The 26,949-nt window shown below is 33.6% G+C and overlaps 1 protein-coding gene across 1 annotated transcript; it reads left to right on the forward strand.

Moving 5' to 3' along the window:
• Positions 1 to 14,045: 14,045 nt before the first annotated feature.
• Positions 14,046 to 17,439, forward strand: LOC133331980 (NADH dehydrogenase [ubiquinone] flavoprotein 1, mitochondrial). Its single transcript, XM_061540367.1, has 4 exons — positions 14,046 to 14,119; positions 14,443 to 14,796; positions 14,872 to 15,706; positions 17,250 to 17,439. Exons 1-4 carry the CDS (start codon positions 14,071 to 14,073, stop codon positions 17,434 to 17,436), a joined length of 1,425 nt encoding a protein of 474 aa, XP_061396351.1. The 5' UTR covers positions 14,046 to 14,070; the 3' UTR covers positions 17,437 to 17,439.
• The last annotated feature ends 9,510 nt before the right edge of the window (positions 17,440 to 26,949 follow it).

A 26,949-nucleotide genomic window follows, 5' to 3' on the forward strand; every position in this document is an offset into this window, starting at 1 on the left:
AGCACGAAAAGTAACGTGATATATATTTCTGCCTACCAGAGCAGGCATGAATGCTATCGGACGCCTGCATAGGATGTGGATAGTGGCAAACTCAATAAAATGCATTGGGTAGCTGCAAATAGAAAAATAGTCGCGGACAGTCAGCGGGTTTCTGGGAAGAGTCTTGGAAGAAATAATGGAGTTGCTATTATCTCAAAATTGACTTGGCGAAATTGGCGTCCCATAATAATCAATCTTTAGGCCTAGGATAGGTTAAGGAATTTCTTTTACATCCGTTCACTCAGAGACATTTGTCCATTGTGCTCATCCTGGGTACCTAAAATAAAAGGCGTAAAGGAAAGTGGAAAAGAGGGGGAATACATAGACTAAGTTTAAAATAGTGTGGAAAATTATATTATTTTAGCCATGTCAAAGTTTTAACAAAGCTAAGGATCTGCATGGGATCAATTTCCAGGCCTATCAGTGTCTTCTGCTAATTAGCGATGGACACCTACAGAGTATATGCTCAATTATTTTCAGCTCTTCCTCATCCTCTCATAAAAGACAATAATTCACTCCGTTTCTATCTCATTTGGAAGTGAGCGATATAATCCTGCAGTGACCTAGTATGATCCCCAATCTCCCTCTTACTATGAGAATGCAGCGAGAATTTTCTACGGCGAGATAATTGTGGCCTACCTCACAGTAGCGCATACGGATTTTGCCAATTAATTAACCATAGGAGGTTGTACCCCTCGAGCAAGCTCATCGGCTATCTCATTCCCTTGTATGTTACTGTGTCCTGAGACCCATCATAATTTAACTATCCGTCGTATATCATGAAGAGCATCCGAACCGCTTTTGAGTAAGTAGTAGTCGACATAAGTGCCTTAAGGCCCGCTTGAGTATCGATATTTATATATATATATATATATATATATATGCCGGTCTTATATTATCGCCAGCAAGTGTTTTGACTATCTCAGTCGCTTTCGTGATAGCCAGGATTTATTGCCAGAAAAACGCTACAATGATCGTTATATTTATGAGTTACAGATGACTAGTTGCCTGCAGTAAACACCTGCACCAGTATCTTCCTCCTTTTTCGACCCGTCTGTAAATATCCACAGACCGGCCAGATGTAAAGTCGTTATGAGAGGGAATATAGTCACTGATGTGAGCACTCCTCTGACGTTGTGTTTAGGATAGTAGCATGCCCAAAGTTCAGTGACTTCCAGGCATCAGTTTCTCGGAACCTCAGGGCCTGGAATTTAACCAGAAAATTCTGTAAATTGGTGATTCAGGATTATATTCCAGAGCTCTATAAGGCATTTCTTAGTGCGTTCCTCAAAATTGTTTTTCCACGTAAGTTTTTGGTCAAGGACTGTACCGAGGTATTTTGCTTCTAAGGAAAAGGGTTAATGAGACTCCACCCAAGCATGGCAATCGGAAGGTTGGGATCTTTCGCCTCTGTCATCGTGGAGTTTACGCCATGTCCATTGGCGTGTGCCCTGTTGGACACAGTTTATAAGGCACCCTGCATGAAGGACTACATCATTATCCTTAGGCGAATCAGTAGTATCTCATTTATCACCGGAAGTCATAGTAGAGGAGATAGTACTCCTTACTGTGGTATGCCTCTGTTGAAAGATGTCCTCACGCAACTCTCTCCAATAGACGAATTGATAATTTAGGAGGGAGGGGATAACTGAGCTATCGAGAGCATGAATGTCAAGGAACGCAGCCAATGTGTAACCGAAGTTCTCCATATTCTTCTCGATATGTCCGATATGTTTTTGGGTTGATAATGTTCCTATTTACAGAGTCTAGTAACCTTTCTAAAGTGACTTGACTTGGCTTCTCTGTTCGGGATGAAAGTCATAGTTACCTCTTTCCATAGACTTGATATATAGCATTTCCACATTAAATGAAACCTTTTACAAATTAAATGAACCCTTTTCCAAATTAAATGAAACCTTTTCCAAATTAAATGAAACCTTTTCCAAATTAAATGAACCCTTTTCCAAATTAAATGAAACCTTTTCCAATTGAAATGAAACCTTTTACAAATAGAATGAATCCTGAAACATGGATTTAGGATCACTGTGGGGTTGTATGATTGGGGTATGTAGGAAGTTTTGGAAATTTGTACTAATGTGTACCAAATTTGGTACAATTTGAATTGTGGGTGAACCGATAGAGTTGGAATCCTGAAATTTGAATTTGGAATCACTATGGGGGTGTAGGATCAGGGTGTGCAGGAAGTTTTATTGGATGGTTGAGGAGGGTACTTGTGGACATAATGTGTGCTAAATGGAACTAAATTTGGTCAAATTTGGATTTGGATGAACTTTTAGAGCTCGAATCATGAAATTTGGTACTAAATGGTACTCAAAATTAATTTATGGTCGATATTAAAATAGTATGTTAATACATGTTTAAGTATTTCCTACATTCGCTAACGAAGTTGCGGGCATATGCTAGTGATCTATAAAACAAGGGAAGTGGGTTGATGATAGAAAATCAATAGTCTCTCTGCCATAGTTATATATGGGCCGCATTGTTGCTTTGATTGAATCGCCATATCACACCCAAGACTCACGTCTTCTTGATTGATGTGTTCTCAGTAAACGTCCCAAGCTGTACTAAGTTTTGTCTTACTAGCTTTAGGCATAAGTACACTGATGATAAGAGGCGCCTCTGATGATAAGAGGCTATCACTTTAGTCTGATGTTGGTGTGACTGTCACAATCTCAAACTTTACAAGCGCCAATTGTCAATTCTACCCCTCAATGGCATCTACCCCTTTTGTTGAATAACATCGGAACACTGTAATGTTGTCTAGCACCTTTCTTTGTGTATAGATAAATTTTCAATAATGCCAAAATACGGAGGTATTTAATGAAAATTGTAGTTCTATTTGCCCTTGTCACAAGCCCTTAAAAGCTGGCCTTCTAGTCGCATGCAATATGGCGCCCAACGGAAATATTAAATCTTTGAAAAAATTCTCACTGGGATGAAAATTTCGTCAAATAGCCACCACAAAAATGGCACCGAAAATTAAGATCGCAATAATTAACGTAACGACCTAGAAGGAAATAATATTAACGACCTAATGGTACGTTTACATAGCACTGGATTTCGTTAACCCAATGTGATAGTGCAATACTGGCGCCCAATGACTTTGCCTCAGGAATATACATATCAAAAATATTATATTTGATTATGGTTGTGATGGTTGTGAACAGGATTAACGTGACATCTATGCTACGGAATTGACGTTTTGAAACCTACAATACGTAAATGTCCGGGCTGATTCATATGAAACTTCTTTCTCTGTGTTGTGCTGTATGATTTGGAAAGTACCTACCCCAACTCCAATTTCTTGCAAATAATAATAACGTCGTTGTACTAAACTTTGCCATTGCGAAATGCGTTTCATTAAATACCACCAAAATATGCTTTATTTAGTCTATTGTTGGCTTTGTAACTGGTCTCGTTTATTACATGTAGTACAAAAGCCGGTTCGTGCAATGCAATTTATTATTACTTCATTATATGCTAATTTAGCGTTTTGTCAGAAAAACAAAAAGTTTTCAAAAATCACCAAAATACTGCGTCAATTTGGAAGAAAATCGACAAAATCGCCTCAAGTGTTCAACACTATCCACAGCATCTTGAGAGGATAGCTCGATCGTCGTTCTGAGTCGAGACTTGTATACAGGGAAGGTAATATGTTGTTTGGGATTTAGAGACCTGAATAAGCACTCTCACAACAGCTGGGATATGATGCTTCAACTAGGTTATGTCTAAGTGGAGTTAGTCTAAAGGCAGACAAAATATGCTACAGGATTCTACCTGAAGAGATCATAGTAGTTATTCAAGCAGAGGTACGAAAGGATTCTGCAGCAAAAGCCCTTAATAACTACTCAGGCAAGGACACATTAGGAATTTACAGCAAGAGATCTTGGTAAGTACTCAGGGAGGATACCGGAGATTTGGGGGCACTGGAGGATTGAACATCATTGTAAATGCTTAACCTAAGATATGGAGGCATTTTACTACAGGATTCTACACTACATCTAGCAGTCCTTTGATTATATCCTTTATAGAGACTTCCTTAGGATACCCCATCTTCAAAATTTCGACCATCCAATCGAAAATCGCTTCATTGACATGTTACAGGATTCTACCTGAAGAGATCATAGTAGTTATTCAAGCAGATGTACGAAAGGATTCTGCAGCAAAAGCCCCTAATAACTACTCAGGCAAGGACACAGTAGGAATTTACAGCAAGAGATCTTAGTAAGTACTCAGGGAGGGTACCGGAGGTTTGGGTGCACTGGAGAATTGTACATCATTGTAAATGCTTAACATAGGATATGGAGGCATTTAACTACAGTATTGTACACTACATCTAACATTCCTCCGAATGCATCCTTTATAGAGAGCTCCTTAGGATAGCCCATTTACAAAATGTCGACCATCCAATCGAAAATCGCTTCATTGACATAAACTACAAATACAACAAAAAGCGTCTTTTTGTCTGAGGATTTTCTATTTTACAACAATACTTTTGTATGGATGAATAGACGATGCTAGCTGGCTGGCTGGCTGACTGGATGTTGCTACTGATGCTTCGGCTTCTGCTTCTATACTTTGTTCTCTATTAGAGAATGATGTGATGTGATGCACCTTGCAGGGTTTATTGTTGGGCGAAAACAAAAGCAACCGTAAAATCATATTCAAAAGGAATGAGGCAACACAAAGCAAAGGAATAACAACGACGACAACAACAACAGCAGCAATGTCACAATGGAATAAATAAGAACAGGATAAAAGCGCCAGTCAGGCAGCCAGTCCGACCAACCAACAAACTACCTCTGTCTGTAATGTACAAAAACAACTCTTGTAAATCATTCGCTTGGATGGATGCATAAACATACATCGGTATGTATGTATGTTTATTTATATGTATGTCGATATACGAGTTGGTTTTGTACAATGCTTTGGCGAACAAAACAGCTTGCTACACATATTTATACATACTCAGATATTCAGAGCAGAGAGTATCATTTGAAAAATACAACTGACAGAAATGTTGAAATGCGAATGGTGTGAGGGAAAGTGACTTAAGTCAAGGATTTTTGAACAAGAAAAGGATCGGTGAGGTTTCTGGGGGAAAGAATAAGGCATCGAAAGCTTCGAAGGGGAATTATTGCGGAATATTTTCACAGTCAGGTATCAATGCTCTTAAAGTTTCAACTTCGAGGCCAATTTTTTTACTTAGCTGGCTTATGACAGAACGGTTGTTCCATAAGCCGAGCTAGAGAAAGATTTCCAGGTGAGTCGGTCTTGTGCGCATGTCATCCCATATGAAAGACCATTTTCCGACTTGCGCACTTTTATATGCCTTTTGAGATGGGGCATCCTCATCCATTCTCACGACCTAGCCAACGTAGTCGCTGCAGCCCGATCCGTCTGACTATGTCGATGTCTGATGTCCCATAGAACTTCCGGATAATTTTTTTTCTCAAACTCTCCAAGAGCTGCATTATCTGCTTGCGCAAGTACAAGATCAATACAACAGCACGGGTAATATCAGGTTTCATTTGGCGAGAGGTGGCCTTGCTTTTGAGTTGCTTACTCAGACCATAGCAGCATCTGCTGGCCAACACTATTCACCTCCGGATTTCAAAGCTGATGTTATTAGTTTTGCTTATGGCGGTACCGAGGTATATAAAATCGTTCACTACCTCGAAGCTGTAGTGGACCAATTTATAGTCGTCGTAATTGTCCTAACAGATCTACAAATGAGCTTAATGGACCAAAGAAGTGTCTCAAAGATCAAGAATATTACTGCCGACGAGGCTTCAGTTCAAGAAAGCACAAATATGTCTCTCACACGTCGTCCTCAAGCCTGGTGGGTATCTCCTTGATGTGGTTGGAGCTTCATCCTTACAAGATCAAATGAACGCTAGAACTGAAGCCGTTGGATCATCATAAATGTCGTTTGTCGGGAATTGGACTGAGCAAAAACTTAAAAATTATTCGGATTCTAATTAGAAAATCATAATAAGGCTCACTGAACGGCTTCTTAAATACGCAAACTATGCGTTATTGGTGAGGTAGCAATCCACAGGTACTCCATGTGAAAATGACAGACTAAATGCATATTTGAGGGAACTCTCAGAATACTCCCAAACTTAAAAAATAAATTTAAATGTCGATAAATGTCAAGGGCAAGAAGAAATATTTATACCGCAGCGCCAGGCAGTATGAACCAATTCTTGTAAATGACGAGGCTGTGCATTTTGGGAGATGAGGTTTCATGTTTGGGCTTAAGGATAGTACAAGGGATAGATGGAATCTGGATACTACCTACAATTAGAGTAATGTATGAACACATCGACATCATCCGTATAGATAATTTTCTAATAGTCAGCGTTCTTAGGTGTTTAGTTCGACCGGCATTTTGCATGAAAAAAATATCGAAAGGGTAATTCAGGCCAATTATAGGCCTTTCGAACAGTATAGTCACGTTGAATGAAGAATGTCTTGTATATAGAAATTACCAGCTCCTCTTTTATGGTCGTAGGTTTGGGACACTTTATGTAGGTAGTACAATTTACAGTACATCTCAGCAGCGGGTAAAACGTCCTTACTTATATATAGTACAAATAAACCGCATTCCACTCCCAAACTGACGCGCCTGGAAATATTTTTTAAGCTCAGCCTCTGGAACAAAAGTTCTGTCACAGGCCAGCTAAGTAGGTACTCCTGCAGTAGAATCCCTCCACATTTTTGCTTGAGTCCTTATTATGGCTTCTTGCAGTAGAATCCTTGCATATACTTGCTTGAGTACTTATTAAGGTCTCTCACCGTGGAATCTTCGCATATCATTGCTTGAGTGCTTACTAAGGTATCTTGCCTTAGAATCCGCCCGTGTCCTTGTACTTATTAAGACCTCTTGCAGTGAAATCCTGTAGTATATTCTATCTTCCATGGGAATAACTTCAATTGTGTAAAACCTAGGTGAAGTATCCATATCCCAGTTAAGAGTAATTATGAAGGTATCTAAATCCCAAATTGTCATGCCACATTTTCCCGCCAAAAGTATTTATCCAGGCCTTGGCTTAGAAAGACGACTAAGCAGATTAGATCCAGTGTTTATAGAAAGAATTCAAAGCTGGAAGCGATTGAAATTCGATTTCCCTAAGGTAGCGACATCGAATTTGTTTTCCATTTTTCCGACTTAGCTCAATTTTCAAAAAATTACCCACCATTCATTCGTAACAATACGAAATAGAGGATAACAAACATAGCTTTGTTTTGTTGTGTTATTACAATCAAATGGACACCACGTCCCTTTCCTGTCATCCTTCCATCTCCACAGTTAGGTAGTCTACCAAGCTCGCTAGCTAGTCAGCCCAGTGAAACTAGTATTACTGGCAGCATGTTGTTGTTGTTGCTGATGTTTCTGCATTCTGTTGTTTGTGTATTTCTATTGTAACGTTATATTATTTGTTCGTTGTTTGTCGACGCTTCCTTGGTCGGACGACGAAGTTGAGCGGAGGAGGACAAAAGCTCTTTGTAAGATTTCGTCTAACATGTTTGTGATTTTATGCTATCAGTAATATTCCGTTGCTGGTTCGATACACATCTAAGAGCGGATTGCAGTGCAAAGTTTGGACGAGTTTAGATTTTTAGGCAGTATGTTTCGTGCATACTGTCATCGTGTTGCATGGCATGATAGATTCGGAAAAATGTTTAACGCAAATGAAATGAAATTGTGAAAAGTGTTACTTTTGGTGTGTGTGATTGAGGTAAAAATATCTTCTGTGACCGTAATATTCCGAAAGAGGAGAATATGTGTTATAATTCAAAATCTAAAATTCTCAGAGTCGGGCCTTCAGAATAACAAAAATTTTCAAAGAATTTGACTCCAATGGACAGTATAATTAAATGTAAAAGAATAATATGCATATTTAAGTGTAAGGCTAATGGAGATGCATCGGATTGTCAGCGTTGAGATTCCCGCATAATCCTGAACGTAGTAGCCATGTTTGAATAGTCTCGATAGTCTTATTAATCTAGAGACACTCTACATATTTGGATCGTCTTTACAGGATATCATGCAGATTCTATGATGGTTAGGATGAACATGTTTGAGTTTCGACTTTGGCGCCATTCTCCTTAATTATTTTACATTAAACAATTCCAACTTAGCATGAAATCTTCGTATATATTTTCACAATGAGCCCTGATTTCTCAGTGTATTGCCAGCGCCTTCAATTTTTGGTCCTATATTTGGCCACACGACAGTTTTATCTGGCGAGAGGCGACCTTACTTCTAAACTACATAGACTTTCTTCTTAGCATCTGTTGACCAACACTTCTACGAATTTCAAAACTGATGTTCTTAATTATGTTTATGACGGTACCGAGGTATATAAAATCGTTCACTACCTCCAATCTGTAGTTTTCAAGATCCACAGTTGTTCAGAGTCTACTGGACGGCTTGCTCGTTGCTGCCATCAGCCATGGGGTTCACCTTATTGGCCAAACCCTCTGCTTTTGTCTGCTTAATTCCTTCTACATTCTTATTGACAACAAAATCTTCCTTAGATTGGTCATCTTTGTTCACAGGCTCTAACTTCCCGGCCGCATTTCCAGGATTTGTAGCCGCAATCTTCATGACAGGGACATCCGTAAATAACGACCTTTGCTTAAATATCCAATCATCTTGTGTTGTCGCTTCATCGACATTATCCGTCAGCTTTACCTTCATATCTGCAACACAATTATCAACTGGCGGCTCAAACTTCTCGGGCATTATTTCCTGATTGACTTCTTCTAGCAATATCTTCCGCATCTTTTGAAGCATTTCCCACTTCACAATTTCATATCGATTATGTACTTCTTTAATTTATTTTTCCAGAATATATCTAGTCTGCGGATAGTACATAAAAATATGAAGCCACGCGCCTGTTAAACATGAACTGTGACTTTTCCAGTCGTCCACCAAACACTCCATCTCAAAAAGATCACACGACAAACGGTAACCTCGTTCAGTCAAACCCTCTGCTTTTGTCTGCTCAATTCCTTCTACATTCTTATTGCCAACAAAATCTTCCTTACTTCCGTCTAACTTCCCGGCCGCATTTACAGGATGTGTAGCCGCAATCTTCATGACAGGGACATCCGTAACTAACGGTCTTTACTTACATATCAAATCGTCTTGTGTTGTCGGTTCATCGCCATTCTTTATCTTCATATCTGCAACACAATTATCAACTGGCGGCTCACACTTCCCACGCATTATTTCCTGATTGACTTTTTCTAGCAATATCTTCCGCATTTTTTGAAGTAGTTCCCACTTCGATATTTCATATCGATTATTTACTTCTTTAATTTTTTCCAGAATATATCTATTCTGCGGATAGTACATCAAAAGATTAGTTTCGAAACTCAATTCATTGAGACTTCTTTCAGATTTCTGGATCTTAAACCATACAAAGTTTTAAAGCCTTTTATCTTTGGTCGGTGCCGAGTCTTCTACCGATTCGTGCTCCAGGGAATATAGCCCTATTACCGCATATTTTCTGCTGTCATTTTGCCCAGAATCTCCTTTTGACTCAGCATTCCATTATTCAAATTTTATTTTGTTCCTGTAGATTTTCTAACCAGCTGACAGAATTCTTCAGTATATCTTTTTTCACCTTCGGTCACTAATCCGGCTCGAAGGACTAATGCTAAACGAGGGATCTGTTATGTGGTTCACGTGGATATTGTCCACGTAGTGAAAGCACGTCTTATTTCTTTGTGTACAAGCATTCAACCAATATAATATCTTATCTTAAGTGGACTGTATACGAAAATAGATCCAGGTTTAACTACATATTATCTTCTTTACACAAGAGAACCACAGCAAGATATTCACTATCTCTATTATTTGAAAACCATGTTCGCTACGTGAACAAGTGCATTTAGTAGTCTAAGCGCGCTCTAATTTTGTATGGTAAATCGAAGTAAATTCAGCTCGATTTAGCATTTAAATGGAGATAATTATCATCATTATCAGTCTAAATGCGCCTTAAGTTTTAAAAGTTAACAATAAATATGTTTCCCTTTTTCTTTCAGGCTTACTTAAATTTTATGATGGTATGGCGACAAGACAAATCTGGGGATCATGTATGGATTCCATAATTCTATACTTGAAGACATTTCTTTGAATATATTTTTAATGTATTCATTTTGAAAGTTATTCCCAATGTTTAAATATTTTTCAAAATTTCACATGTTGTAAATAATTATTCCCATTGACTTAAAAAGAATTCGCACTCCCTAACGCTTCAAAAAATATAAAATATTAATAATAATAAAAAATATTCAATTAATTACTTAAGTAAATGAATTTATTCTTAGCCATATATAATGCTATTCACTTTATAAAAATAAATATAATATTAAGTAAACTACCAGAATTATGATTATGGTGAGAGCAATAATATTATCATTATATGAATATCCCTATAAAAAAAAATTAATCAAACCTTGAATGTGTGGTAATTTCTTCATATATAAATTATAAAAATTAATTAGTTATTAAGCACAAATTATGTTATAAAACTTAAATATAAACAAATATCTAATGTGACATGTCATATGACAGCATTAACATCTTATAGAACACATATTTAGCGCCATGTGTTTCTCTGTATTTGAAATGTCATATTTTATATTTGCGAAAATAAACAAAATATAAATATTGATATTAATTATATCTAAGTATATAGTCTAGAAAATAGTGCCATATATTAATATACTCATAAACATATAATAAAATTATATATATGAAATTATAAAACAAAACATAACGCTAAAATAATTCTTAATAAGCATCAATGTAAACGTATTTTAGGAAACGATTATTAAAACGCGTTTGAGTTACGTTTAGATTTACGAAATCCACTCCATTTAAAATGTCAACTCCATAGCATATACGTCAATATAATCCACTGGATTTGTGAACAGGATTAACGCGACGTATATATAATGGAATTGACGTTTGAGACCGAGTGGATTTAGTAGTCTAAACGTAGCCTAAGGCTACTAAATCCACACGATTTCAAATGTCATTTTCCATAGCGTATACGTCACTTTAATCATGTTCACATATCCTGTGTATTATATTGGACGTGTACGCTATGGAATTGACACTTGAGATCGAGTGGATTTCGTAAATAAAAATAATCGTTTCCTTTGAACGATAAATGTAAAATTATTTCTTAAGGACACAAAAAAATTTATCGAATTTAATAATGTCAGTCAATGGTAATTTTAGATATGAAATTTTCCGCATTTCTAGCATAGAAATTTATATAATATATTTTAAGCTAATTTGCTAGGCATTTCAATAAAATAACCTTAATCGTTTTAAATTCAAAATCAACTATGTGAAAATTTGCACAAATTAAAAAAATATGGCTATTCAAAAAAAACTTGCACCTAACCTAAACACTTTTATTTGTAACTTAAGAAAATCTCAACCGTCAGAATGAAAAAAAGAAAAATCGAATAAAATGGATTTAAAGGGTGTTATACAGAGTTTCATTTAATTGGATTGGAATGTGGAGAGCGAATACATCTTAATTTAAAATTAAATATCATAAAGAGATTGTAATGAGCAAAAAAGTCTACTAGGGCTTTATTAAATTAAATTTACATATACGATTTTAAACTGATTTGATCAAGATCTATTAATAAGATCACCTAACTATCGAAAATCATCTGTTTTCTCAAGTCTAATGTAGGTTAGGGTTAGGTTTGGGGATATGCAGTCGTCACACTGCAGCACTCTGAGACCGTCAGGTCGATTGTGATCATACACGAGAAGAAATGGGATAAGGAGAGATCTATAGGGGAAAGAAGTTTGGGGAAATAAAGAGAGATGAGAAAGATATAAGAAGGTAAATTTGGAATAATGTCGATGGCTATAGAGATCAGACAGAAGATATATTACGTGTCAAGGCTGCACTTTCCCAGCCACTTTAGGTTTGTAATTATGCTATAGATTAGAGCAGGTTCAGTTGTTGAGAAGAAGCTAAGACTCGGTGGAAAATTATCACCCACAAGTCTGTACCGCCTGTAAGCCAGGGCTGGACAGTGACACAGAGTCTACAGTAATCAACGCAGAGTCTACAGTAATCAATTGCCTAAAGATCCCATTTAATAGTTAAAGTCCTGATATTGCAATGACCAGTAATGATTCCTGTCATTACTTTTATTTCAGGTTAAACCTTTTGAGTAGACAGAGTCGGCCAAATGGATCTTGTCACTTTGCACCTAGGTTCGTTGTTCCAAAGTTCATAGGATCTTTCGTCAAAGAACGTCTCAAAGTTCCAGTAAAGAGGACATATGGGTGGTCTGATTGAGTCATCAATTGCTAGATCAAATGTCAAAATGTTTTATTTTGAGAAGACAATTTACAATAGTGAATTTTGACAGCAAACCTCAAAAGCAGCTGGTCTTCATGAACGACCTTATTAATAGGCATTGGTGTATGCTAAAAAGCAAACGACGATATGTGAACTTCTTACGAATTTTGAACGTGAAATTTCAGCAGTATCTACCGATTTTGTACTTGAAAATCTATAAGGTCATCCAGGGAGACCATATGGGTATCACCTGCCACTCAAATTTTCTGTCAAAAGCCATTATTGTGAATTGACTTTCATTATGAAAATGTAAACAAAGTCCACATTTTTTGACATTAGACACGAGGGAAAAACAGCTAACTTTCGCTTGCTGGATGATCTTAGTAATAGATCTTGCGTTCAGCATCTAACAATGACGTCGAACCTATTTTCAGGAAAGGAATACAAAAATGTAATTGATATCTAAAACGTGGTTTATTTAATTGAAACACATGTAAAAACGTCTATATGTTCGGTTGGGCCGAACTTTTTATAGCTTCTGGAAATTTCAAATTATTATGTTCGGGACCTTCACAAATGGCGCGCTATGTCAGGGTAAATTTTTGGTATACATTTTTAACACCCACCGAGAACCAAATAGGAGCTAAATTCGTTAAAAAAACGTGTCGAAAATACGGAATAGTGGGGGTAACGTTATATTAGGACTATCATAAAAAGTGGACAATAGTGATATTTCGTAGGGGGGACACAAAATACCCAATTACAGCCAATACGGTTGAAGAAGTGCCATAAAATCCAATAAATACTGAATATTTTGTGTTTATATTGGGGATTTCTTAAAGGGCTATCCAATATAGAAAATTTTTGGTTGAATTACTTGCCACCAAAATTCCCAAATGGGAACTCAAAGTACCAAATTGCGACTAATTCAGTGAAAAACGTCCTCTAACTCGTCAAAACGTGGACCGATATATTATATTTTCAATACCAAAATTCCCAACCGTATAGGGAATGATTTTTTTGGTACAAATAAGTTGGAACATATGTTCAGAAGCAAAAGTATAAAGAATATTTATATGTTTAAATTGATTTTAAAGAAAAATCTCTGGTTAACATTTAAATCACATGTTCTAATAAAACACCCTACATGTAAACGTCATTTAAAACCAGATTATAATCAAAAAAATATCTCCCAATTCCCAAAAACTTGCATTTTCGATTCAAAATCCCTTTAAGAATTCTCTATTTTATGGCAAAGAAAAATATCTGATATTTGCCTCGTTCTTCTGGCAGACAATGCACCAATGATTGATAACAAAACGTACACAGTGTAATGGTGAATGATTAATATTTGTTGTTGTATTTGGAATTCACTTTATAATATTTCTGAATATTTTAATTGGAAACGCCTATTTCTCTTTTTATTATATTATTTTTTATATATTTATTATTATTAATACATCACATAAATCACCTAATAGTCTTCTTCTTCTCCCTCTCTCTCACACATACAAATCACCTACAATTGATAACACATCGCAAGCACACAGTGTTCTTTTGTTTTGGTCTCTCTCCAAACAGCAGCTGCTGCTGCTTCGGCAATTATAGCTGTCAATACGGCAAAGAGCAACTGTGTCATTCTATCGAGACGATGGCAGGAGCACTTGTGCGAGTAAATATTTTACAAAAATCGCAAATTGGTAAGTATTTAAATAGAAAATCCAATTAATTGGATAGAAAGGTGAAATGGCAAGGAAAATCTTCTATTATTTGCAATGCCGCTAGCAGCTGTAACGGAATCAATCAACGCCAATGTCGTTCTTTGGAATCTGTGAAAATTATGTAATTTTTTTCACTCTTATTGAAAAACAACAACAACGTTGTCGACCAAGTTATGAAAAAAATACAACATTTTCCGTCTTATTATTCCAATTAATGCATCTAGTATTTAATTACCTCGCATTGTTGCTTTTTGTTTTAATTTATGTAATGTTGTGAAATTCTTGTGTTTGTCTTTTTACAGCATGCGCCATTCCGGCTGCATTGCAACGCCGTTTCCAGGGCACCCAAGCCCCACCACCCGGTACTCCACCACCACAGACCAAGACCAAGTTTGGTGGTTTGGCCGATCAAGATCGCATTTTCACAAATCTGTATGGGCGTCATGATTGGCGTTTGAAGGGTGCCTTAAAGCGCGGTGACTGGTACAAAACCAAGGAAATTGTACTGAAGGGTGCCGATTGGATTATCAATGAAATCAAAACATCGGGTCTTCGTGGCCGTGGTGGTGCTGGTTTCCCCAGTGGCATGAAATGGTCTTTCATGAACAAACCCTCCGATGGTCGCCCCAAGTATTTGGTTGTCAATGCTGATGAAGGTAAGACTTTTTAAACATTTATTGTCTGGTGTTTTCTGATAAAGTGAGGTTATTTTGTGTGTGTGTTTGTTTCAGGTGAACCCGGTACCTGCAAGGATCGTGAAATTATGCGTCACGATCCCCACAAGTTGGTGGAAGGTTGTCTCATTGCTGGCCGTGCCATGGGTGCCCAGGCGGCCTACATTTATATCCGCGGTGAATTCTACAATGAAGCCTCCAACATGCAATTGGCCATTGCCGAAGCCTACCAAGCCGGTTTGATTGGCAAAAATGCCTGTGGTACCGGCTACGATTTTGATGTCTTTATGCATCGTGGTGCTGGCGCCTATATCTGTGGTGAAGAAACCGCTCTCATTGAATCCCTCGAGGGCAAGCAGGGCAAACCCCGCCTAAAGCCTCCATTCCCTGCTGATGTCGGTGTCTTCGGTTGTCCCACAACTGTGACAAATGTCGAAACAGTTGCTGTAGCTCCAACAATTTGTCGCCGTGGTGGTGCATGGTTTGCCAGTTTCGGTCGTACCCGTAACTCTGGCACTAAATTGTTTAACATTTCCGGTCATGTTAATCGTCCATGCACTGTTGAAGAAGAAATGTCCATACCATTGAAAGAATTGATTGAACGTCATTGTGGTGGTGTCATTGGTGGTTGGGATAATTTGTTGGGTGTCATCCCCGGTGGTTCCTCGACACCAATTATTCCCAAAGATGTTTGCACCGATGTTATTATGGACTTTGATGGTTTAATTGCGGCACAAACTTCGTTGGGTACAGCAGCTGTCATTGTTATGAACAAACAAACTGATGTCATTAAGGCCATCGCTCGTTTGATTTCATTCTATAAACACGAAAGTTGTGGACAATGTACACCATGTCGTGAGGGTATCGGCTGGATGAAGAAAATTATGGATAGGTGAGTTGGAGGAGTGTTTTTTTATTGGAAAACAAATTTTTAAAATAATTTTTTTAAAAGGATTTCAAAATGCCATTTTGAATGGTATATTGAAGACCATTTGAAGGGTACTTAGAAGACCTTCTAAAATATCTTTAGAAATCCGATAAAAGGGCCTTTAGAATAACTATTTAAAAGGTATTTGGAAGATCATCCAAAGGGGTCTATAGAAGACGTTTTCAAATTCATTCAAAAAACTTTTTCAAAAAGCCTTTAGATAACATATTTAAAAGGTCTTTGGAAGACCCTTTTAAAAGGTATTTTGAATACCCCCGTAAATGGTATTTTGAAGACCCCCAGAAGTTCTCTGAAGACTGCTCCAAAAGGTCTTTAGAAATCCATAAAAATGTGTCTTTAGTCCAAATTTTCTGTAGATGACCTGTCCAAAAGGTATTTTTTCAAAATTCTTCAGAGCACATTTAGCAGCTCTTTAGGAAAGTAGAAAGTTTTAAAAGACCTTTGAAATGATTTTCGCACTCAGAAGAGCCTTTGAAAAATCCACGATGCGTAGATTTTTAAAAAAATATTTTTTGAAGTCGTAGATTTTTAAAAAAAAATATTTTTGAATGCTTCGTTTTTTTTTAAATTTTGAGGCGTAGATTTTTTAAAAAAATATTTTTTAAGGCGCAGATTTTTAAAAAAATATTTTTTGAGACGTAGATTTTTAAAAGAATATTTTTTGAGGCGTAGATTTTTAAAAGAATATTTTTTGAAGGCGTAGATGTTTTAAAAAATATTTTTTTGAAGGAGTAAATTTTTTAAAAAATATTTTTTGAAGGCTTATATTTTTTAAAAAAATATTTTTTGAAGGCTTATATTTTAAAAAAAAAATATTTTTTGAAGGCTTATATTTTTTAAAAAAATATTTTTTGAAGGCTTATATTTTTTAAAAAATATATTTTTTGAAGGCTTATATTTTTTAAAAAATATATTTTTTGAAGGCTTATATTTTTTAAAAAATAGTTTTTGAAGGCGCAGATGTAAAAAAAAAATATTTTTTGAAGAATTAAAAAAAATATATTTTTTGAAGGCGTAGATTTTTTTAAAAAATATTTTTTGAAAGCGTAGATTTAAAAAAAAATTTTTTTGAAGGCGTAAATTTTTTTAAAAAATATTTTTTTGAAGGCTTGGTTTTTTTAAAAAAATATTTTTTGAAGGCGTAGCTTTTTTAAAAAATATTTTTTCAAGGCGTGAATTTTTTAAAAAATATTTTTTGAAGGCTTAGATTTTTTAAAAAATATTTTTTGAAGGCTTAGATTTTTAAAAAATATATTTTTTGAAGGCGTAGATTTTTAAAAAATATATTTTTTGAAGGCGTAGATTTTTAAAAAATATATTTTTTGATGCGTAGAATTTTAAAAAATATATTTTTTGAAGGCGTAGATTTTTAAAAAATATATTTTTTGAAAGCGTAGATTTTTAAAAAATATATTTTTTGAAGGCGTAGATTTTTAAAAAATATTTAATTAAATATTAACTTTCCTATTTTCCCCTTTTCCCCCAGATTTGTCACCGGCAACGCTGATCCATCTGAAATCGATATGTTGTGGGAAATCTCCAAACAAATTGAAGGCCATACCATTTGTGCTTTGGGTGATGGTGCCGCCTGGCCTGTCCAGGGTTTGATTCGTCACTTCCGACCTGAAATCGAGGCTAGAATGAAGCAATACGCTGCTAGAGCTTCAAACTAAAAACGAAGCGAGCGATTAGCGATTTTTTTGTTTTAGCAATTTTGTTTTTGTAAATTCGTTAGGAACGAGAAGAGTAATCGTAATAATAATAAAAATAATTTAAACTCAAAAGAAAAAAGTCATTACAACAATGAAGGAAAATAAGAAAGAAATGTAGCCAAAAGAAGGAAGAAGAAAAGGAAATAAAGGAAAACAATAAAGCGGTTATGACCAATTAAAATAAAACAGAATTCTTTTTTTTAATTTTTTATTTTTTTCAGTCTCAATTTTTTTATTAATCCAATTTCAGTGTTTGTATGTGTTGTATAACGGCATTGATTTCCTCCTGTGACACCGGTTTGTGTTTCGGTGGGAAGGTGCAAATTTTCAATGGTCCATCCAACTGCTGATTGGTGTTGTGTTCAACACATTTGGCGGAAACAAATTGATAACTGATATATAACGAAAATTATTTTAATATTTATTTTTTTAAATATGTATTTCTATTTCAATTACCTTCTGGCTTCCACGACAGACAATAAGGCAACCAAGGCCAAAATGGCAAAAACAACTCCTAATACTTTCATTATTGAAAATGTGTGTGTTTTGATGTTGCTTGAGGACAAGAATATTGGCTACTGAAAGTTCTATTTCTTTTGAACAGATTCTTAAACACTTTTTTATAAAACTATATTTTTAAATTGTTATGAATTTTTAATATATGCAAATTCTTTATTAATAAATTTATGCAAAGAATCCCTAAACTAGAAATTAAAAAGCTAATGGACACTGAAAGAAAAACTCAAGAGGGACCAACGAAAAATTATTCAGAGAATTTTTTCTTGAAGACATTTTGGGAATAGAAGAAGGTGAATGATTTTTAAAAATCTTTTTTGAGAATTTTTTTTAAGTTGGAAGAAGAACAGTAAATACCCATTTTTTCTCAGTGTACTTAAAAACCTGTGGGATTAATGAAAGTTATCTCATAGTAATTTTTTAATTATCTCAGATTTTTTTTATTTATAGATTTTGAATAATTAATTATGAATATTCTTCCAGATATATTTCAATCTGATAAAGTAGACAATAAATTATCTAATTTATGATTTTCCAATATTCTTAAATGCTAGTTTTTGGATTTGCGAAAAAAATAAATGTGTCAACAATCTATTTCAAAAGTGCCGATAAAGTTATCAAACAATTTAATAAAACATACAAAACGTGTTGGAATCTTTTGAAGTCAGAACATAGATTAAAATAATTTTATAAAAAAAAATAGCTGAATTGAATTTTTCTATAGAAAAACGTTGCTGAATTGAGTTTTACTCTACAAAAACGTCGCCTAATTGACTTTATACTCTACAAAAATGAAGCTGAATTGAGTTTTTCCACTGAAAAAAATTTGCTGAATTTTATGTTTTCTAAAAAAAATACAGCTGAATTGAGTTTACATGTAAAAAGCCTAGCTGAATTGAGTTTTTATGTAAAAAACTTAACCAAATTTAGTTTTTAATAAGAAAAAGCTTGCTGAATTAACTTATAATCCACAAAAACGTTGCTGAATTGAGTTTTTTAATAAGAAAACATTTTGCTGAACTAATTTTTTTATGAAAAATAGAAGCTGAATTTAGTTCTTATGTAAAAAATTAACCAATTTTAGTTTTTGATAAGAAAAAGCTTGCTGAATTGGCTTACACCCTTCAAAAACGTAGCTGAATTGTGTTTTTCTGCAGAAAAACTTTGCCGAATATAGTTTTTCTATTAAAAAACGTAGCTAAATTGAATTTTTCATGAAAAAACCTTTGCTGAATTGAGTTTTACTCCAGAAAAACCTTGCTGAATTGAATTATAGTCTACAAAAACATTGAATTGAATTTTTCTATCGGAACACTGCTGAATTTAGTTTTTCTATCAAAAAACCTAGCTGAAATGATTTTTTTAATAATTAAACATATGTTGTATTGAGTTTTTTATAAAAAATTTTGCTGAATTTATTTTTAATTCAGAAAAATTTAGGTGAATTAATTTTTTTATGAATAGTCTTAGCTAAATTGAGTTTTTCTACAGAAATTGTAGCTGAATTGATATTTTCAATTATAAGTCATTGGTGAATGTATGTTTTATTCCGAAAACTCTATGCTGAATTGTGTTTTCAAATATAAGCCATAGCTGAATGGTGATTTCTTATAAGAAAATCTTTGCTGAATTGAGTTTTTATGTAAAAAAAAACTAGCCAAATTTGGTTTAAATGTTAAAAAACGTAGCTGAAATGAGTTTTTCTATAAGAAAATCTTTGCTGAATTGAGTTTTACTTTAGAAATATGTAGCTGAATTCATTTTTTATAAATAATCTTAGCTGAATTGAGTTTGAGTCTACAGAAAATGTAGCTGAATTCATGTTTTCTATTAAAAATTATTGCTGAATGTATTTCTTCCTATGAAAACTCTTTGCTGAATTGTGTTTTTCCATAGAAATCCTTGCTGAATTGTGATTTTTTATTGAAAAACTTTGCTGAATTGGAATTTTACTGTAGAAAATATTCTGATTTGAGGTCTTATATAGAAAATCGATGCTTAATTAATTTTTCTATGAAAAATCTTAGCTGAACTGATATTTTCCACCAAAAATCATTGCTGAATATATGTTTCTCTATGAAATTGGGGCTTCCTATAGAAAACATAGCTGAACTGTAATTTTGTATAGAAAAACGTTGGTGAATGGTTATAATTCTTTAGAAAACCTTTGCTGAATTGAGTTTTCTATAGGCAAAATGTAGCTGAATTGATTTTTTCTATCAAAAACCATCGTTAAATGTAAGTTTTTTATAAATCGTAGCTGAATTGACTTTTTCTATTAAAAACAATTATATTTTCCTATATAAATTTGAGCTGAATTGTGTTTTTTATGGAGAAACTATAATGAAATAATATATTTTTATAGAAAAACTTTAATAAATAGATATATTTCTGAAGAAAACATTTGCTGAATTATGTTTTTCTTTAGAAAAACTGTGCTGAATTGATATTTTCTATTAAAATACATTGCTGAATGTATATTTTCCCATATAAACTCCCTGCTGAATTGTGTTTTCCTATAGAAAATATAGCTGAATTGTGATTTTTTATTGAAAAACTTTAAGGAATTTATATAATTCTATAGAAAACCTTCGCTGAATTGAGTTTTTCTACGGAAAATGTAGCTGAATTGATATTTTCTATCAAAAATCATTGCTGAATATATGTTTTTCTATGAAAACTCTTTGCTAAATTGTGTTTCTCGGTTGAAATCTTAGCTGAATTGTGATTTTTTGTAGAACAACTTTTATAAATCGATATAATTCTATAGAAAACCTTTGCTGAATTGTGTTTCTTCCTAGAAAACTTTAGCTGAATTGATGTTTTTCTATAGAAAAATAGTTTTTATGTTTCACTGTTCTTTACAACAAAAGAAAATGTTTAGCAACAATGTATCCGCAATTATCATCATCATTGTCAAAGCAAAAAAGCTTCCAAGTCTGAAAAAAGCTTTTCACCACCAAAACATTAGGCCAAGATGCCGACACATGGCTTGGTGTGTGTATTTCAGAACAATAACACCAGTAGCAAAAGTGTTACAGATCCCACCACTTGTCACCACGCTCTCCATGGTGCTGGCAGCCGACAGTCGACGTCTGCTGGTTGCTGCTGTTGTCTATGGGCCTGCAAAATTTCATTTGAGTTGTGCTTTTTTAGTCAGTCTTCCGTGTAGTCCTTTTGAGTCATGTTGTTTCTTATCAGTTGTCCCGCCGTCGATGTTTATTGAGTAGCGAATACCACCAACAACTACAACAGCAAGAAAGAAAAAAAGACGGTGCAAATATTTAGTTGTTCCATTGTTATCAGTGTGAAGTTCTGTGTGTGTATTACCGTGAGTGAGCGAGCGAGTGAGTGCGTGTGTGTGTCAGCCTGTTCCCAGTGAAAGTGTCTCGCCAAAAAAATTTTGCAATAATTTTTTTTACAATAGAAAAGAAAATTAAATAAAAAATCGAAATTCAATTACAAATCAAATCATTTAAGTGAAAAAAATCCTCAACTTTTTTAAAAGCCGTTCAAAAACCGAAGAAGAGCTCCCTCCGTAAATATCGCCTTCCTCCATTAGGGTGTAACAAAAAAAAAATATTCAGCCAAGACAAAAAAATCTGTAATGTGTGCCTTTATCTACAAAATGCCTGCGACACAATAACTCAGTTTTTTTGTTCCTACTTTGCCGTCTGTCGTCTGCCGCTGAATCCCGAATAAACCAAAACCGAAATTGAATTAACCAAAAATCACAAAACCAAAAACAAAAAGAAAAGTTATCAACAAAGAATGCCGAACAACAAATCAAAATGCTGTTAGTTCGGATTGCTGGATAATATTTGTTAATAGGTTTGTATTGTCTTTAATTTTTGTTTGCCAAAATAGAAGATAAATACACTTTCCCCCAAAAACACACAAGTGGATGAGGGTGGGGGTGTGGGCGGAGGTGTGTGTAAATGTGGTGTTGTGTGTGTGTGAGTGCCTGTAACTGCTGGATTTCATCTGGGGATAATCGTTGAAGTGGTTTTTACTTTTACAACTTCAAATTTTCCATTTTCTACATATTTGTAAAAAATGTCGTAAATGTAAAATATATATAAAATGTCAAAAACCTCTAAAATACATGTAGGGGTGATCGTAATAGTGATTTTTTAGGTTTGTAACTTAAAAATTATAATTTTTGACACAATTGTATAAAATGTCGTAACTGTAACATATGTATAAAATGTCAAAAACCTCTATATTGAAGGTAGGGGTGATCGTTGTAGTAATTTTATAGGTTTACAACTTCAAATTATTAATTTTTGACACAATTGTACAAATGTCGTAAATATATTTTAGGTTTATAACTTCAAATTTTTAATTTTCTACATATTTGTATAAAATGTCGTAAATGTAAAATGAGTATAAAATGTCAAAAACCTCTAAAATACATGTAGGGGTGATCGTAATAGTGATTTTTTTAGGTTTGTAACTTAAAATTTATAATTTTTTACACAATTGTATAAAATGTCGTAAATGTAAAATATGTATAAAATGACAGAAACCTCTAAATTGCATGTAGGGATGATCGTTGTAGTGATTTTTTTATGTTTACAACTTCTAATTTTTAATTTTCTACACAATTGTATAAAATGTCGTAAATGTAAAATATGTCAAAAACCCAAGAAAATTATTTTTTACATTTTTATATTTCAATAGATAGTCAAGGGATTAAAAGAGAATCAATTTTAAGGTTTACAACTTCAAACTTTTAATTTCTACATATTTGTATAAAATGTATGAAACGTAAAATATGTCAAAAACCCAAAAATATATATTTTCTACTATAGTGAAAGAATTATAAGAAAATCAAATTTGTAAGCTTACAAATTAAAAATTTTTAGTTTTCTACACATTTGTATGAAATGTCGATAACGTATTAAATGTCAAAAACCCAAGAAAATTATTTTTTTGCACGTGTTTATATCAGTAGATAGTCAAGGGATGATAAGGAAAATTATTTCTTAGGTTTACAACTTCATATTTTTAGTTTACAACTTCAAATTGTCAATTGTCTACACATTTTTATAAATGTCGAAAATGTATAAAACGTCAAAAACCCAAGAAAATTACTTTTTACACATTTTTTGTGATATATTGATAAGAAAGGCGACTTTTTATGTATACAACTTGGAAGTTTTAAATTTCTACAAATTTTTATAAAATTTCGAAAATGTAAAATATGTCAAAAACCCAAGAAATTTTTTTTACATATTTATATCCCGTTAGGCGGTGAAGAGATGACAAGAAAATATATTTTTTAGGTTTACAACTTCAAATTTTTAGTTTTCTACACATTTGTATAAAATGTCGAAAATGTAAAATATGTATAAAAATACAAAAGCTTCTAAATTTTATTAAGGGATGATCGTTGTAGTGATTTTTTGGATTACAACTTTGATTTTTTTACTTTCTACACATTTGCATAAAATGTCGAAAACGTATAAAATGTAAAAAGCTACAGAAAATTGAATTTTACAACAGTCAGATAAAATGATAAAAAAACATGATTTTGTAGGTTTACAACATAAAATTTCAAGTTTTTTACACCTTTGTATAAAATGTCGAAAACGTAGAAAATGTTAAAAACCACAGAAAATAACATTTTTGCACACATACAACCCTTTAGCTGACCTATGGAGGTCAAGAAAAATAATTTTTAGGTTTACAACTTAAAATTGGCAATTTTTAACACATTTGTATAAAATATCGCAAACGTCTAAAATGACAAAAAGTGTAGAAAATATTTAATTTAATCAAATAGTCAAGATATCACAACCAGGACTATTTTTTGGGTTTACTACCAAAAATTATACATTTTTGACACAATTGTATAAAACGTATGAAATGTAAAATATGTATAAAATGTCTAAAACGTATAAATTTAATTTAGGAATGATTGTAGTAACGATATTCTAAGTTTACAATTTCAAATTAGCAATTTTTTACACATTTGTATAAAATGTAGAAAACGTAGAAAATGTCAAAAACCACAGAAATAAAATTTTACACATTCAGTGATGCTAAGAACAACCATTTTTAGGCTTGCAACATTAAAATATACATTTTTTTACACATTTGTATAAAATGTCGAAAACGTAGAAAATGTCAAAAAATTGATGATTTCATCTAAAAATGGATTTATTTGGGATTTTTTAGGTTTACAACATCAAATATTCCGTTTTTTACACATTTGTATATTTTTTTTCTAAACAAAGCCTTTGCTGTTTTGAGTTTTTCACAAGAACAACCTCTCTGAATTTGATTTCCTATAAAAAATAGTTTGATCGTCTGAATTGAGTTTTTCTATGGAAAAAGCTAGCTGAATTGAGTTTTTTTGGAGAAATAATCACTAATTTCAGTTTTTATATAAAAAAAGCTCTCTGAATTGAATTTTTTGTACTGAAAATCTTTGCTGAATTGAAATTTTTCTATCAAACACCTTTGTTGAATTGAATTTGCCTACATTAAATGTTTGCTGAATTACATATTCTATAGAAAAACTTTTCTTAACTGGTCACTTCTTCAGATAAAATGCGCAAAAAATAGCTGACTTGAATTTCGTTACAAAAATAGTGTGCCGAATTAAGTTTCCCTTGAGAAAATGTTTGCTGAATTGAGTTTTTCTTAAGAAAAACTTAACAGAAGAGAGTTTCACTATCGAACATGATTGCTGAATTTGAATTTTCTGCAGAAAATGACCACCGTATGTAATTTTTCTTTATAAAAAGTTAGCTGAATTGAGATATTCTATATAAAAAGTTAGCTGAATTGAGGTTTTCTATTAAAAATCAGCTGAATAGAGGTTTTTCTATAGAATAACTATCTTTATTCTAATTTTCCAACAGAAGAGCTTACCTAAATTGAATTTTTATATTTTGTAACGTAGCTGAATTGGGTTTTTGTATATAAAAAGTTTGCGAAATTGAGTTTTTTCTATATAAAAAGTAGCTGAATTGAGTTTTTTCTAAAGAAAAAAGTAGCTGAATTAAGTTATTCCATAGAAAAATATGATCCTATTGACTTTTTCCATGGAAAAGGTTTACTGAATTGAGTTTTTCTATTAAAACACTTAGCTGAATTGAGTTATGCTATAGAAAAAAATTCGCTGAATTGAGTTTTTTTATTGAAAAATTACGCTGAATTGAGTTTTTCTATTAAAAATCTATCTAGGAAAAATTCTTCAAATTGATTTTTGTTATAGAATAACCTCGCTGAATTAAGTTTTTACATAAAATAACCTTGCTGAATTAAGATATTCTAATGAAAAACTTCGCTGAATTGAATTTTTCCATTCAAAAACTCTGCTGAATTGTGTTTTTGTATTGAAAACTTTGAGGAATTAATTTGTTTCCATAGAAGAACGTTGCTGAATTAGGGTTTTCTACTGAAAAACTCTGCTGAATATATGTTTTCTATTGAAAATCGCAGCAGAATTTAATTTAATATAGAAAAACTTCGGCGAATTGACTTTTTCCGTACAACAACCTTGCTGAATTAAGTTTTTCTATTGATAAACACCGCTGAATTGTGTTTTCCTATTGAAAAACACCGCTGAATTTAGTTTTTCTATTCAAAAACTTCACTTAATTCGGTTTTTACAGGGAAAACTTCGGGGAATTAAAAGAAGAACCTTGCTGAATTAAATTTTTCTATTGAAAAACTCCGCTGAATTACATTTTTCTATTCAAAAACTCTGCTGAAATGTGTTTTTCAATTGAAAAACTCCGCTGAATTGAGTTTTCCTATAGAAAATCTCCGCTGAATTGCGATTTTCTATTAAAAAACTCTGCTGAATGGCGATTTTCTATAAAAAAAACTTTGCTGAATGGCGATTTTCTATTAAAAACTCTGCTGAATTAAGTTTATCGGAGTTTTCATGAAGAAAAACGTCACTGAGTTGACTTTTTCGTGTAGAAAAATTCCGCTGAATTATGTTTTTCCTACCAAAATTCGAATTTTTTACCCAAAAACGGTATTTTTCACCCACGTTTACGACATACCATCCCTTTTATATATCTAATGCCAATGTCTGATGTTTTATTTTTTCATTTCGAGTTTTATGAAATGTACTCAGTCTCGTAGTCAGTCACTCACCCATTCGCACACCATACACACACTCGCACACTTTCACTCTCATATACGCACACAGACAGTCAGAAATATTCCAAGTTCTTGTTTTTTACAACTTTGCACATCATCAGAGCTTCTTTGTTGTTTGCAGAGGACGTCAATTCTTCTTTTGTTTGTTTCTTGTCTTGAAAGTCAATTTGCTCGGCTCGTAAAGAAGAAGAAAAGCCGTTGTGTGTGTGTCTGTGTTTTGTTGGGTGTGCATAAATATCCAGGCATCCTACCTACCGACCAGTCAAACATACAACCCACCCACCCATCCACCGAACATAAAACCAGCATCCATTTATCCGCCCACCTACCATCTGCCACCAAAACAGCCAGTCAACCAACCACCCAGCCCAACTCTTTAAGAGAAAACGCCAAAACAGCAGCAACAACAACACCGACGAGATATTTAAATCGACACGAAAAAACCGCAAACACATTATCCGGGTATACAACAACAACAAAACGAAAATCGCACAACTAACCAGACAAAACCAACAACAACAGCTAACCAAATCAAAGAACAAACCACCACAAAAACAACAACAACAAACAAACATCCTTTCAAAACAAAAAAAAAGAGCTGAAGGATAACAAGGAAGAGAGAGAGGGAGAAAGTGAGAGAGAGTGAACGTAAAACACGCGGCAGGACTAACATCTTTGTTCAGGGTAAGTCAATAGTCAAATGTAATTTGTCCGAACCTATCTCCCTTCGACCTCCACTGCCAGGAATTTTGTATCAAAGAAATTGATTTGAAATTTTGATTTTGGATTTTTGTTTTCAAAGTAGCCTGACTTATAAGTGATGTATGAAGA

Source organism: Musca vetustissima, unplaced genomic scaffold (genome assembly GCF_032173495.1).
Source record: "Musca vetustissima isolate MV318-11 ecotype Yass unplaced genomic scaffold, APGP_CSIRO_Mvet_v1 utg3401, whole genome shotgun sequence".
In the NCBI taxonomy this organism is placed as follows: Eukaryota; Metazoa; Arthropoda; class Insecta; order Diptera; family Muscidae; genus Musca; species Musca vetustissima.